This window comes from Macrobrachium rosenbergii, chromosome 16 (genome assembly GCF_040412425.1).
Source record: "Macrobrachium rosenbergii isolate ZJJX-2024 chromosome 16, ASM4041242v1, whole genome shotgun sequence".
Classification (NCBI taxonomy): domain Eukaryota; kingdom Metazoa; phylum Arthropoda; class Malacostraca; order Decapoda; family Palaemonidae; genus Macrobrachium; species Macrobrachium rosenbergii.
In genome coordinates, this window is record NC_089756.1 from 45,636,930 (window position 1) to 45,652,849 (window position 15,920).

The window sequence follows — 15,920 nt, forward strand, 5'->3', positions numbered from 1 at the left end:
GACAAAATAAAATATATGATGCAAACAAATTATATGTATTATATATAATGTTCATAAAAAACTACCAATTCAACATCTAATGATTCAGAGAAAATACGTTGTAATTCAAATTCTAACATCTAATGATTCAGAAAAAATACCACACTTTACTTTGCAACTTTCTTACAACCAATTGAACATGAAGCTTTCACCAACTACTAGCTTACTGTCTCTAAACACTAAAGCTGAAGGAACTTTGATACACTTAACAAATAGTTTTCGTTATATAATTGTTGATAATTTTTCGTGGCTTTGTCTTGGACTGTAACTAGACAAAATCTAAAAATTGTATTACATTGTGCATTTGCTAAGTGAAAGTTAAATGTAAATTCTTTAATAGGACACCTCCAATTTCGAAACATGTTTATAGCTCTACTAAATTATTTTTTTATAATCCTATAACATATGTTGATAGTTCTACATGATTATTTTTTATAATCCTGCAAGTCCAAATTTCCAGAAATTGATGACTTCTTACATAAAGCAAAATTAACTACATATTTTTGTAAAAGAAAAATCAATACACTTTTGTGTAGAAACAAAAATAATTTATAAAGCCCTTGATAAACCAGAACAGCTGTGGTATAGAAAAATGGGTCTTAACAACAAAAACTCTTGTTTTGCCTCTGCCTTTATTGGAATAAACCAACCATCCACAGTGAGGAAAAAAATGCTGGAATAAACCTACCATCCAAAGTGAGAAAAAAATGCTAACTGATTACTCATGAGTGACTTCACTCCCTTCAGCAAAGTGATTTTTTGAGGGCTCTGCACAAGAGAGAGCCTGCATGTACAAACCAGGTTTTTTTTTTTTAAATGGTCAAAATTACCAGGAAAATATTGGATTAACTTCCTGTTTGGAGACAACCACACTTGAAAGTGACCCAACCAGCAAAATGTTTCTGAAGCTTAAGATCATCACTGTAATCAACAATTAGGGAGTGTATTTTAACCTGGAATCTTAACTATGAAGAGAAAAACTCTCCTGAAAAATCTACAAGGGGGAGATGAACCAGTGATGAAGGCTTGAATTCTAATCCTTGCCCTGTCTAAAGTCTTCCAACATTTGAAGGCAGTGGGCAAAATTAATAAAGCAATGTAAGATGTGAGAGGAATCAAAATAATAGTAATGTGAGTCACTGAATATGAAAGGCCCTTCTTTGCCCTAGTTAGATGACTAGAAACCTTTGGAATCTATGTGGAGTTTTAAACAGTTTTAACTTGTTCCTACCACAATTTATCAAGTATCACAAAAGCTTGTGCTGTGCCAATGATCATGAAACATCAAAGACAAGAACAAAGAAAATAGGGTATATACACTATTACCCAAGATTAAAGGAATAAGTTGTCATTTCTGTAAACTCCTCTAAATACAGCTCTAGTGATTAGGATAGAGGAAACGTGTTAGATTAATATTATTATAAATAGAATACAACAGAATATAGAATTTAGGCCTAAGGTCAAACACTGGGAATGATGAGGTCATTCAGCACTGAAAGGGAAATTGAGAGCAGAAAGGTTTTAAATGTGTAACAGATGGAAAACCTCGCAATTGCACTATGAAGCAATTGTTAGAGAGGGTGGAAAGTAAGATGGAAGGAAGAGAATATGAATGGAGGTACAGTAAAAGGAATAAAAGAGGCTGGAGCTAGGGGCTGAAGGATGCTACAAAAGACCCTTAAGTAATGCCTACAAGGCACCATATGAGGTGCACTGATGGCACTAACCCCCTACGGGATTTATTATTATTATTACTGAGTAAGTAAAACCCTTTCTTCTGAATTATATCTTAGTCAAAAGCATTTTTTAAACTTACATCTTAAAACCCTTGAGCTATGTCAATGAATGAATTATGAATTTAGGCTAAAAAAAAATGGCCGACTTTCAGCCATTCTGCACTTAAGAGAGTCCTAGAGGGAGACAGAGCAGCTGGACAGCAAGATGAAGTACAAGGACCTAAAAGTGAAACTATGAGAAACCCCCATAGTAGCACTGAGGCATAATAGTTAAGAGGTTGGACAGCAAGATGTTAGAAAGAAATTGTAAATAACTGTACAGTAAAAGCCTTAAAAAGTTGGCCCAGTTGGGGCTGACGGGAGGCTGCAGGCACACTTTAGTTAAAACTTTAAGAGGCCGACTTTAATCGCTAGTGGAATGAAACCAACACAAAACTTATTCTTTATATAGTTCCTACTTTTATTTCATAATCTGGTTTGTTTAGAACTGAATTCACAGATAAACTGTTAAAATGGAAGGGTGTAGATCCTTTATCCCATGATTTTTAGTGACTTAACACAGTGAAGTCTAATTGCTTCCCATACAATTCTTTTCCTTGTTTATTTGTTAATGTACTTTGGCATTTATGAACATCATTTATCTAAATAAACTATGGAAAAAGGTTTTCAAAAACTCTTTGAATGAAAAAAGAGGTCAGTAAGTCATGGACCCTAAGCTAATATCTATTTTTGACAGTCTTTTGAAAATACTGAATGGAAAAATTTTTTGGTTTTATTGTACATTTTTGTATGGAAAAAATCAGTGCTGCTTTTCTGGGCTTGCATTCTAAAAAGGGAAGGATATATACTGTCTTTCTATTTTCTCAGATGAATTTTATGTTAGGTTTTTTAAAGTTCAAGGCATCCAAAACTGAAATGTCTTCATTTTCCTCTTCCAGAAAAAAATTAATTTTTGTTAACTGGGAGAGAACAGTACCCTGCTGCACTGTTTGTTTTTTATTTGTCATAATATCATGTGTTAAACAGTTTGATTCTACCAGATCTTCTGTTAAAATAAACATGTTCATTCTCTTTTATCTGATGAATTTTAGTATTTTATCTAATGGGATGTTAATGATAGGATATCACATCAAAACAACAGGTTTTTCTCTGAAAAACCTGTTTTTTTCCTTGTTTATTTGTTAATGTTATTTTGCCATTTACCAGAACATCATGGTGACCAAACTAAATCAAAGAAACTCTAGTTGGTCTTTTTTTTTCATAAAATTTTACCTTTGAATGAGTAAAAATGGACTCAAAGATAAGAGGGCATGGACTATCTTCAGCGAATATCTATTTTCCAATGTTAGTTTTATTGCAAGAAAGAAAAATATTGAATGGAAAAATTTGTTTACAATGGCCGTTAAAAGTTTTAGGAGCCATTACACTTTTGGTCAATGCAGATTGAACCATTTGCCTTTTCCTTGCCTTTTCATCAAAAGTGGGAGGGATTTGAGGACTGTCTTGGCTAGGTTTTTTCTCTGATGTTTTTTATGTTGGTTCGTCCTACTAGTTCAAAAGAAATCCAAAGGTGAAAAAAGGCTTTCATTTTTTTCTTCCCAGCAAAAAACTTATCCATTTCCGGTCCAGTTTCAAAATACAGATTTGATTCCTGTTCTTTATTAATGCTACCAATAATAACAAGGAACAAGAAACCATAAACAAACTTACATTTTAGGGAGAGAGAGGCTTACCTACTGCATGCTGGCTTTTGTTTGTTTACTGTCATCAAATATCATCCATAAACAGTTTGATTACTCACTTTTCTCCACTGGTTTTCTGCCGGACCTGGGGGTTAAACATGTTCATGCCTTTTATTCTGATGAATTTGAGTATTTTATCTAATGGGATGTTAATGAATAACTGATATCACATCAAAACATACATTTGAAATTCTTTGAAAGACTGAGATTAGCCAAAAAAAGAGGGGGTGTTAAATGATCTTGTGAATGGAAAAGACCACTTTTTTGAAAACACTACAAACATTCTCAGTCTAGGGAGAGTGGTTAGTTTGTGCAGGGTGTAGGAAAATAGACCTTCTCAGGTATTTACCTGACTTGAATAAACTAAGTGCTTGGTCTCAATTCTTGTCTGCTAAATGCATTTTCTTATAGAATGGATTTCCTTTTAAAGGATCCATATTCACAGAATGGTAGGAAGGTTGAAATTAATTTTGATGGTCAGAGTATTAAATTATGCTGTCCACATCTAAAAGGCCAAGTTCACTAAGATTCACTTAAAAACATTTGTATCTGCATTCCATTTTAAGATCACCATCTGCTAATCCTGCATTGTAAACAAAATTGGGAAAACAAAATGAGGGGTTGACAAAACCAAGCACCTTGTTCAGGGACCAAGAAATGCAACTTAGCTTTTGGGAGTGGAGCCTAGAAGAAAAAAGAGGCACTCTGGAGCTCAAAAAAGCACTGAATGTTAGTAATCCAAAATGCAAGGGTTCCATTAATGCAGCTTTGTTGGGACTTTTAACCACAAAAAATTTGTTTCAAAAGGGAAATAAGAAAAAGTTACATGAGAAATAATATAAACTGGGCTCTCAGTATGGATGTAATCAAGTCCATATCAACTCAAACTGGTGATGCTTTAGAAGTCCATAAATGCAAGGTACATGTTCTTGAGAAATTAACACGATAGATTTTTGAAAAACTAATAATACAGACTTACTCCCATGTTGGGATGGAATGCCAAATACAGTACCTCTTGACTTTTGTCCGTTGTACAATTTATGTGTATCCATCCCTCTGTTTTACTAAGCAGATGGTAAGTATAACCACAAAAAACCAGAAAGTTTCAAGTAATCAGAATCTGGATCAATGGAGGAAAACATCATCCACCCTTTTCCAGTCTTAAAAAATTATGATCTAGTTTCATTCCCTCTGACTGATAAAGACAGTTGAGACTCATAAATTAGGGTTTCAGTGATTTCCAGTATGTATTCAATGAATTTCCACCAATAATGTAAAGCATGTTGTATAATTTGAAAAAGTGGTTGTTCCAACATCAACTCTGTTGAGAAATGACTGACAAGAGTCTGCTGTTCATGAGACCCTGTGGGGTGAACTGCTGACATGTGCCACTTATTATCCATATTGATATAATAGATTACAGCCACTAGGAGTCATTACTATATTCGACTGATCCAGACCTCTTGATGTGATATTGTGTTAGGGTTGCTCTTCTGGAGGTTTGAGTTTTGAGACAAAAGCCAGAAGAAGCTCACTGATATCTAAAATTGCCATTAGGACTGAGACTAGCCAAAAAAAGGGGGTGTTAAATGAAGCTCTGGGAAAGCAAACCACCTTGAAAACACCTCTGATGCTTGGATGCAGTGTTGTTATTTAATCCAAAATGACTGAATAACAAGGGCACAGTACACCTAGTTCAATGCATTTATAGGAGAAAAAAAAAGCATTTTAGGGAGGTTGGAAATTAATTTTATATAGAGTATTAAATTATAGCTGCATTTCAAAGGCCAAGTATTCTCAAAACATTTGAATCTTTCATTGCCATTTTAACAAGATAGTTAACTGTTGTTAACGGGGGGGAAAACCATATAAAAGGACAAAACCAAATTCTTCTATATCACTGATGAACTTAGCTTTTGTAGTGGTTGAATTGAAAAAGAGGCACTCTGATCAAAAAAAAGGAATGTTATGTAATAAATGCAAAAATGCAAATTTGTTCAAGATTTTATTTTTTTTAAGGAAACAAAGTGGTCATACTTTTAGCAAAAATAGAGAATTACTGTAGGGTTTTGATGTGTCCTTGTCTCAACTCAAACTGATACTTTGAAACCCATCTGAAATGTAAGGCATGTTCATTTGACTGTGAAACAACGCTCTCAGATTTGTTGAGGAAACTTATATTCAGTTAGACATGATTGTTCTGCCAACAGGGCCCTGAGTTCAAGTAAAAAGTATTTGAAATCCATCCCTCCAAAACAGCAGACTCTCCAAGTATAACCTGTTACAAAAACCAAAAAGGTCAAAAGAAGATCAGCAGGAATATCATGAAGATTTTAAGACTAAAAATATGATCTAGTTTCATTCCTTGATGATAAAGACAGTTGTCCTCATGTACCTTGGTTTTCAATTTCCACCAATACTGTATTCAGTGAATTTCCACCAATAATGTAAACCATTGTATAATGCAGAGTAAAAGTACCTTGTTTCAACATCAACTTAAGAAATGACTGATCACCTCAGTGTTCATTATCATCCATATTAATATAATAGGATCAGCAGTCTCTTTTGACTCAGGGTTGGCTGAAGGGTTTCTTCAGAGGTGAAAATATGAGCAACTTATCTAGCTTTTTAAGAGGAGTTTTAAGCATGAAAGGAAATTTGAAAGCAAAGCAACCTCAGAAAATACCTCTGATGCTTGGATGCAGTCAAGATTATTTACTCCAAAATGACTCCAACAGCAAAAGCACAGTACACAAGTTCAATTCTAAGCCAGAAAATAAGTTTTTTCTGGGTAGGCTATACTGTACAAACCAGAGCATTTCATGTAGGAGTATTCCTCAATGCAAGCTGGAATCTTTCGTTGCAACTTGGTAACAAGATTGTTAACTGGTGGTTAACGGTGGTGAGTGGGGGGGATACCCCATTCTTCTGTATCACTGATGAAGTGGCGTGGTTGGATTGAGAAATACTCTATGATGAAAGGCCCTGTTATGTATACCTAGGAAAAATGCAAATTACTTAAAATTATTTTTTTCTATGGAAACAAACTATCACCTTTACAAAAAAGAATTACTGTACTCCTTTGAATGTGCTTAAATTAAAACTGACTGGTTGAAACCCACCTGAAATGTAATATTACCATTCACGACTGTGAATGACCTAAAACCATATATTCAGTTAGACAAAACACTAGTAACAGGGCCCTGAGTTTTAAAAAAAGTATTTGAAACATAAGAAAAACTCTCCAAGTACCTGTTACAAAGAGAGAAAAGGAGTCAAACCTTTACAGCTGAATTTTAAGACTACATGCTCAATTATGTAGCATTTAGTCAATCCAAAAATGCATGCCAACAGTATAGAAATTAATGTACAGTAATAACCAGTTTTTGGTTGTCCACGGGGTCCCTGCTAGATCACGGATCAGCATTTGCACTCAGTTAATGGGTAGGAACTTATCTCCACAATATATCATGGAAAATTCACTAAGTCACAAATTTCTTTGAGAAGCAATAAAACTAATTGTGTATTTACATTTTTTTTTCATGTCGTATATTTCATGAAAAAATTATATACTAATTTTCAAATAATACTGTCAACACAGCAAAATATCAATACAATGCTAAATTAAAACCCTGCAAAATTATTACACTTACCAATTATCATCGTATTCGCGGGTGTAAAAAACCTGTTGTTTACTTTTTTTCTAAAAATTCTTTCACTGATTTATTTTAATAGTTTCATCACAAAAAGTTTATTAAAGTCATGAAAATATTTTATCAAAATACAGATGTTTCAGCAAACTAATCTCAGTGTAAAAATATTTAAAATCCGAATTTTCATCGAATAATGGGTAGATATGTTCAACAGAGAAATCTTAACTTTCCTCCCCAGCTAGTTTAACCATGTGAATCAAGTTTACTGTCCATGTCCTTTCATGAAAAGACTACAATTGTAAACACCTCAGTTTCTCTCTCCTCCCCAGCTAGCTTAACCAGCCTGTCAGTCTCATCCCCCGCTACTGTGCTTGGACTCGATGTAAGCACCTCAATACTCTCTCTCTCTCTATCATTTGTATGCTGAGAGAGAGAGAGAGAGAGAGAGAGAGAGAGAGAGAGAGAGAGAGAGAGAGTTTTTATTACATAGTTGATTATAACTACTGTATGACTAACACGCACAACAGTACTGTACACAGAGAATATTTTATCACTGTTGATTGCTTTTATATTTGGTATTTTTTTTAATGCATACAGTATATAAATATTTAAGTGCAGTATTTAACTCTACTTGTAGATTCCCAATGTTTCCCCTATCTGAATATTTGTAAGGGTAATGCTGTAAGATGACTTTGAAATTATACTCAAGGGTTTTAGGATGATAGTTTAAGGTATATTTCGTGTCTGAACTATTAAAATAGTCAGTTATAAGCATTTTAAGTGGGGGGGGGTCTTTGGTATTTGAACTATTAAAATAGGCAATTATAAGTGTTTTTAGAGGGGGATACCTACTTAACGCAGATTTTCACTTAACATGGCTGGTTCTGGTCTCTGACCCCCACGGTTACAGGGAACACACTGTAATGACATGTAGTTTTCAGCAAAGAATATTTTACACAAAATACAAAAAGGATTTATTTAAGATTGTCCAATTTTTTTTAACAAGATTACATACATTTACTTCTGTTACAGTATACTAAAACTGACTGCTTTAACCACTATGTTGTTTTGGTGCACTGTCTGATGTTCTGGCAGGAGCAACAAAGTCAAACCAACTTTTGCACCTGCTTTACATAAGAGACAGACTTCCCTGATTTCATGAGCTCTCCTGAATCATATGGATGTCACCCTCAGGTGGAAAGTTTTAAGCTCATTACCTTGTTTGGTAACTTAAAAGTTACAGTTCCTCGTTGGGCTAGTCGGTAGAGTTGTCTCTTAGCACTCACTAGGCCTGAGTTCGAGACTCCGGCCATCTAATGAAGAATTATAGGAATTTATTTCTGGTGATAGAAATTAATTTCTCACTATAACGTGGTTCGGATTCCACAATAAGCTGTAGGTCCCGTTGCTAGGTAACCAATTGGTTCTTAGCCACGTAAAATAAGTCTAATCCTTCGGGCCAGCCCTAGGAGAGCTGTTAATCAGCTCAGTGGTCTGGTAAAACTAAGGTATACTTATAACTTTAACCAAAACACTAGCCTAAGTAGTCTAAAATACTGCAACATACTAAATATGAACATTCACTTCAAGGATAAATCCTTTCCTTAATTAAGGCCTATTTTTTGCATTCCATCTGTAATTAGCCGAAGACCTGTATCAAAGGCCAGGAAATCCAGGACAGAGGAATTATAATGCATCACATCAGATGGGAATTCAGGGAGACCTAATAGAACTCAGGTAAAATGCAACCCCTTAAAAGGAAAATCTGATATAACAACCATCAATGATGGGGACCAAAATTTTAAAACAAGAAATTTTTTAATAAATTGAAGACTGAGAAGTCACCTTTGTGACAGGGGCAGGATTAAGCTGTCAAGAAAGCACCACAGTTGGTAATTTTTTAGTTCTTTGGCCATCCTTTCCTACCAATAATAGGAGTACTGACCAGCATGAAATAAATGGTTAAAATGTGTTAACAGTTTAGTCCTATTTGTGGTTTAGTATTATGTAAAAATATAAACTACTACAGGTACAGTACTGTATAATGATACTGTACTACTGACAGTGAGGTTCTGCATTAGCCTAATTTGACAAATTATTAAGATTCTGATATACAAACCCAAAGTCCTTCATATAGATACCTTTCATGGAAGCTAGACTGATTGTTGGAGCTTGGAAAGAAGTTTTTAAAATTTGGTAGTATCTCATGCAAGGCTGCTGATAGCCACACACACAAGCCTCTGAGCAACATCCATTTTCCTTTGACCCGTGTGCTCTCCACCAATCGGGATCTAATCTCATCGGCTTCAGCTTCTCATAAGTTTGACTGGTGTATCTGCTGATGTTCCTAACAAATGATATAACCTAATTACAGTACAGTATAACCAACTATTCTCTAGTCACCGGAGTGAAGAAAAATAACAGTACAGTAATGAATTATCATCAAGGATAATAGCCTATGTATTGTACTTTACATATTGCAAAATTTTTTTACTATTACTTAAAATCACTTTAAAATCTTAGAAATGGAAGCGATTCTTTATCATTCTTTCACAACTACACTTTTAATATGCAAAGTTAAACACAAACACTTGAATCTCTATGATAAGCAATGTTTGTCTGGCTACTGCATTTAAATACCAAATGTATCATGTTCTTATAACACTCATACAAGGAAAAAAATGCATTCTGGGGAATTACAACTGCAAGACGGTGTACTTACTTATCTGTAGGGTTGCTAGAAAACTTGCACATCCTGTTATGACTTGAAAATCTGATCCTTTTCTCTGATATAATTTTCTCCATTCTTTGTGCAGTGTACCATATTCTGAAAGCAACATTATAGATAGTTTTACCCAATGTATAAGGATAAGAACACCAAATCAATAATTTTATAAAATATGACATTTTTATAATAAAATAATGTTTTATATATACCTACCAAGTAATTACATAGCTGTGGTTTTTACTTTAAACGGCAGCTTAAGAACTGTTTTGGTGCAGTAAGTGCCCCACCCACTTTTGGGGAAGAGTAGGTACAACGTAGCTAAAGAACTCAGTTCATTTATGCTCTATGTCCATGTGTGGGGAGGAGGGACGGGCTCTGTTCACATAATTACTTGGTAAGTATATATAAAACCTTATTTTATTATAAAAATGTCATTTTTACATATCACACTTACCAAGTAATTACATACCTGAATCCCACATTGACAGGAGGTGGGAAGAATGGACATGTACTATTCAAAAGACATTATAAAGGAATGCATTTGAAATAGAAAAAGACTAGCATTGTGGTAATGCATGTTGTAACCTTACCTGGGGAGAGAGCAAGAGCAGGACGACACTGCCTCTTGGTCGTTGCTCATCTCGCCCCGTAGGGACATGACCTACTAGTAGTGTCAGGATTGCCCCTACTTCAGTGGGAGCTTTGTGGTCAGGAAGTAGTTCTATGACTCAACAAAGCTTAAACAAAACATTTGCCATTGTCCTGGACAACACACAGACATCGACTAACACACGACCATAAAACTATATTACCTGTACACCATTTAAAACATATACAGTATTACACATCCGTTAAAAACGAAGATCAGAGGGCACTCCAGGTACTAAGTACCCCCAGCTTCCCAAAAACTCAACAACCTTAATCAAAGTTAGGAGACAGAGAAATAGTAGGATCACTCCTACCCCTCATTCCCTAGTGCCACGCCAGCTGCAGAGAATGGACCCAGTGTGCTGTAGTTGTCAAACACAGTTTCAACGTCCCGCAAATAATAGTTGGCGAAGACCACGCGAAACCTCCAATAAGTCGATTTGATTATGGTAGCCAAAGAGGTTGTGTTTAAAAGCCAACAAAGTGGCTACTGCCCATACCTCATGTGCTTTTACCTTTAACAACGGTAAAAAGTTAGTATTCTTGGAGAGAGGATGTAAAGGGTTCTTAGGGTTCTTAACAGAACAACAGAGGTTGAGAATCCCTCTGATATTCTTGGTTCTCTCCATGTAGAATCTTATTGCTCTCACTGGGCATGATACTCTCTCTTGTTCCAAAGGTCCCACTAGTTCTGTAAGACTCTGGACGGAAAAAGAACGAGGCCAAGGGTTAGATGGGTTCTTGTTTTTGGCTCAGAAGCCTAAAATGTATGAGCAAATAGCTGTCTCTTGTGAAAAACCAACTAGTTTGTCCAGTGCTTCCAACTCGCTGATCCTTTTCGCTGTGGCTAACGCGATTAAGAAGTGTCTTCCTACATGTCCCTAGAGGAGGACACCTGCATAGGTTCAAAAGGAGGGCCTGACAACCAATGCAGGACTACGCCTAGGTTCCAAGGCACTAGCTGCTGAGACTTCCGTTTCCTGGTATCAAAAGACCTGACTAAGTCTGAAATGTCCGGGTCTGAAGAAATGTTCACACCTCTACACTTGAACACTGAGTTCAGCACGGATCTGTAGCCCTTTATTATAGACGTCAAAAGGCCTCTCGAAAATCTTAGGTAAAGTAAAAATTCGGCTAGTTGGACTACAGAGGTAGAAGAAGAAGAGATGTTACGTTCTTTACACCATCTCCTAAAACCTGCCCACTTAGCCTGGTAGAGCCTTGAAGACTCACGTCTACATTTTACGATAGCATTCGCAACTTCTATTGAAAATCCTTTCACTCTGACCAACTTCCTGGCAGTTTGAAGCCCATCAGAGTGAGAGTGGACAAACCTCGATGATACCTGTTGAAGTGAGGTTGTTTGAGAAGATCTTTCCTCTGTGGAAGGAGCGCGGAAAGTCCGACAGAAGTTCTAGAAGGTCTGAAAACCACTCCTTTTGAGGCCAAAAAGGAGCTACTAGGATCATTGATGCGTGATAAGAAGTTTTGAATTTGTTGATCATGTCTCTTACTAGACTGAACAGAGGGAAGGCATACATTCCAGATGTGACCAATCCAGATGCATCGCATCCGTTGCCCATGCCTGAGGGTCTTGACGCTGGATAGCAATACAGGGGAGGCGATGATTCCTGAACGCTGCAAACAAGTCTATCCACAGTGTTCCCCACCGTTTCCACAGGTCGGTGCACACCTGTGGATTCAGCATCTATTCCATGGGTAGAACCTGCTTGCAATGGCTCAATTCGTCCGCTAATATGTTTAACCTGCCCTGAACACTGCGAGTAAGAATCTGTGTATTATTGTTGTGCACCCAAAGAAGAAGATCCCTGGCTAACTCACACAGCGACAGAGAGTGAGTGCCTCCTTGGTTTCAAATATAAGCCAGAGCCATCATGTTGTTGGAATGAACCGCAATCACTGAGTTTCGAGTTACTGTGGCAAAATGTTGAAGCAACAGGTGAATCTCCTTCAACTCCTTCAGATTTATGTGCAGTTTCCTCTCTTGAAGGGACCACTTCCCTGACACATCTAATCGTCCTAGTGTCACTCCCCAACCTAGGTCCTATGCGTCGGAGAACGAGAGGTTAGGGTTCGGACGAGATAGGGACTCCCTGAGAGGAACCGTCCTTCTATGAGCCACCACTGAAGATCTTCTTTTATTTCCTGTGTGATGAGGAATATGAAGGATTCTGGAAGAATCTTCCTGTTCCAACTGGCCTTCAGAAAGAATTGTAAAGGCCTCGCATGCAGTCTTCCCAAAAGAATGAACATCTCTATGGAGGAGAGAGTCCCTAGAAGGCTCATCCAGTCGTTGGCCGAGCAGGTTTGAAGACTCAGAAAAAAGGGCTTTTTGGGTGCATGACAGTATTCTCTTCTCTGACGGAAAAGCCCAATAAGATCAAGAGTCTATCATAATCCCTAAATAGACTATCGTCTGAGAAGGGACTAGTTGGACTTTTCCTGGTTGATTAAAATGCCCAACTCCTGGGTTAACTGTAGGGTTTTGAGAAGGTCCTCCATGCACTTCTTCTGGGATGATGATCGAAGGAGCCAGTCATCCAGATATAGACAGACTTTCATGCCCATTAGATGAAGCCATTGAGATACAGGAGTGAGGACCCTGGTGAAGACTTGAGGGGCTGTTGGCAACCCGAAGCATAGAGCCCGAAATTGGAAAACTTTTTCCTGAAAGATGAATCTCAAGAATTTTCTGGAATCCCGGAGTATTGGGATATTAAAGTAAGCGTCCCTCATGTCTATCGTGACCCTCCAATCTTCTTGAGAAATTGCGGCGAGAACTGAGCTGTTCATCTGCATCCTGAACTTCGTGGTTTGGACCTAGATGTTCATAGCGCTTACATCCAGTACTGGCTTCCAACCCCTAAGGTTTTGGGGACTACAGAGAGGTGGTTGTAAAACCCCTCCGATGACAAGTCTTCTACCTCCTCTATAGCTGTGACTTCCTTTGAGAGGGCTGAAAACTTCTTGGAGCCTACCGAGTACACCTTTAAGGCCATGGGCACAGGTGACAAAGGTGGGGTCTCCTTGACGGGGATCGCATATCCTTCTTTGAGAACCCGTAGTACCCATGGTTCTACCAATCAGGCCTCCCACTGCCTCCAGAAGTGTAAGAGTCTGGCACCCACAGGTAAATGGAGGACCAAAGTTTCACTTGCTAGAGACTGGTCTAGATGAGGACTTCTTGCTGATAGGGCAGACTGATCTGGGATTTGTGCGTGTGTACAAGGAAGCTCGTCCTCTGTTACCTCAAAAGGGCCGTGGCTGGAGAGGAGAGAAGGGCTGAGGGTTAAATGAAACCACAGGTGTTCGGTTTGATTCCTTCATTCTCTTGGACGACTGCGCTAGCAAGGCGTGAGTGGCCTTTTTTTGCAATTCCGTAGCTACCCACTCTAATGTCGTTCAAGGAAAAAGGCTGGTACTGTCCAGAGGAGTGAAAAGAAGAGCATATCTCTGGGACAGTTTCACTCCTTTAGTGGTGAAAGAACACCACGTCTCTTTTCTTCAGCATACAAGACAAAAAAAAGGGCAACTAACTCCTGTGCCCCATCTTGAAGTGCCTTACCCGCACACGACAGGACTCCGAGCCAGTCTGCTGCAAGGTTCTCGATGGAGAACAATCCTCAATTTTCTTGGTTAATGCGCCCACCGTCCAAGTCAAGGAAACTGAAGATCTCGAATGTTTTAAAAATATCCTTAACTAGGCGGTCAAGCTCAGAAGACAAAAACAATTTTCGCTGCACTGAAGGCTGAATGACGAGCAGGGTCAATCAGACCGGAGAAATCCCCTTGAGAGGAGGCAGAAACTCCCAAGGAAGGAGTTTCCCTGGTTGCATAGAAGACATACCCTGACAACGCTTTCTTGGAAGAGATAGAGAGGACCATCTTCGAGAGTCTAGTGGTACTCGAGGATTGCTGTAACAAGAATGATGATCCTGGGAAGAAGGAGGCGTGGTGGAGAAATATGTCGGGAAGTAGAACAAAATAGTTCATTAATGAAGTGTAGGCTGATGAAGGTTGTTCTGGTTCGGGTTCCTCCTCTGCTGAGGATACAGTGGGAAGCACCATATCCTGCCATGGTTCTTCTGATTTTGAAGACAAGAGTTTCTTCAATAGTTGCATGATGTTGTCTAAACATCGGTGAATGGGAAGCAAAGAAGAGTCTTGGGGTGCTGATGTATATACAGCCTTCGCGCGATCAGTGCCAGGTGAAGAGGAGATAGTCTTGGGGATCTGTGAAACAGAAGGCGCTAAAACAGGTTGACCCACAGCAATAGTGACGTCTGAATCTGAAGCCTCAGACTCGTATTCCAATGCTGGAGAGTTGGTGTGAACTGAAGCTCCAGCAGGCTTGAGCTACTGGGAGCTCGGATCCAAAGATAGAGGAAGATCCCAAAGCACGCTTATGAGCCAACTGGCGCTTGGGAGCCAATGGGCACGTACGAGCCAATGGCAGCTCCGTGTTCAAAGGGAGCTCTCTGTCGTCCCAATAGCTGCAAGAGGACTCTTGATCCTTATAGCGATTGCAAGGTACCGCTGGATGTGCGTTTGTAACGTGCCTCTTCAGAGGCCTTGAAGACTTGAAAACGTCGACCGTGTCCTTTGGGTTCGGAATCTGAGTCACTGGAATATAAGGTGTGATCTAATTGGACCCCTTTTCAGCGTTTGGTTGCTGAAACCTGGGAAAAAGCAAGAGGTTCAGCTGAGGAAGCAACTACTCGTGGGCAAAACCCACCAACCTCCCTTGGACTTTTGGTTTGCCTCCTCCCAGGTGCAGGGGAGTTTGGCAGGGACCTCCGTCTAGGAGCATCGGTGGAACGAGTAGCCACCCCCTCCACAACACTAACTTGGGTGCAGGCACTAGCACTTGCACCGACACTTGCACTATGATCTTCATTTGCTTTGTCCGAAAGAACTCTTACAGATGCTCCTATCTGAGTAACAGTACTTACTAAAGCGTTGAATTTCTTATCCATCCAAGCTTCAAGACTGGCGATGGCACTAAGTTCAGAGGGAAGGGAGCATGGTAACGGAGTTGTAGGGAGACCGAGAGAAGCAGGAATTGGGGAACGAGAAGTCAAAGGTGTAGAAAAAGCCAGTTTAGGGGTAGAGGACACAGAAGCTCTAGCCTCGGCTCTGGCAGCTGCTTTCCTAAGCCTAGCTTTTTCTAATTTATCAAAATGATTGGTCAACACTTTCCATTTACTTACGTCCCAATCCTTACATTCCTCGCAAGTCAAGTCGGGGGAACATACTTGTCCACAGCAGTGAAAACAAACAGAATGTTTGTCATATTAAATGAAGTCAACCTAGTATTACAGCCTTTGCTGCAATACCGGTTACTGGTCACACT

General features: G+C 38.6%; 1 protein-coding gene and 1 long non-coding RNA gene across 10 annotated transcripts in view; one reads left to right on the forward strand and one right to left on the reverse strand.

Moving 5' to 3' along the window:
• Nucleotides 1-15,920, forward strand: part of LOC136847399 (uncharacterized) — a 105,849-nt gene that overhangs the window by 19,579 nt on the left and 70,350 nt on the right. The gene's annotated exons all lie outside the window — the stretch shown is intronic.
• LOC136847398 (uncharacterized) overlaps nt 1-15,920 on the reverse strand; it is a 485,856-nt gene that overhangs the window by 3,399 nt on the left and 466,537 nt on the right. For all 8 annotated transcript variants that reach the window (XR_010855723.1, XR_010855720.1, XR_010855721.1 and 5 more), the window contains exons 2-3: nt 9,893-9,997; nt 9,312-9,517 (exon numbers count right to left, since the gene is read on the reverse strand). Coding sequence is in view for 2 of the 8 variants with exons in the window: in XM_067119043.1 (XP_066975144.1) it covers nt 9,312-9,517; nt 9,893-9,997 (311 nt within the window). In the remaining 6 variants the exon portion in view is untranslated. The remainder of the gene's footprint in view (nt 1-9,311; nt 9,518-9,892; nt 9,998-15,920) is intronic.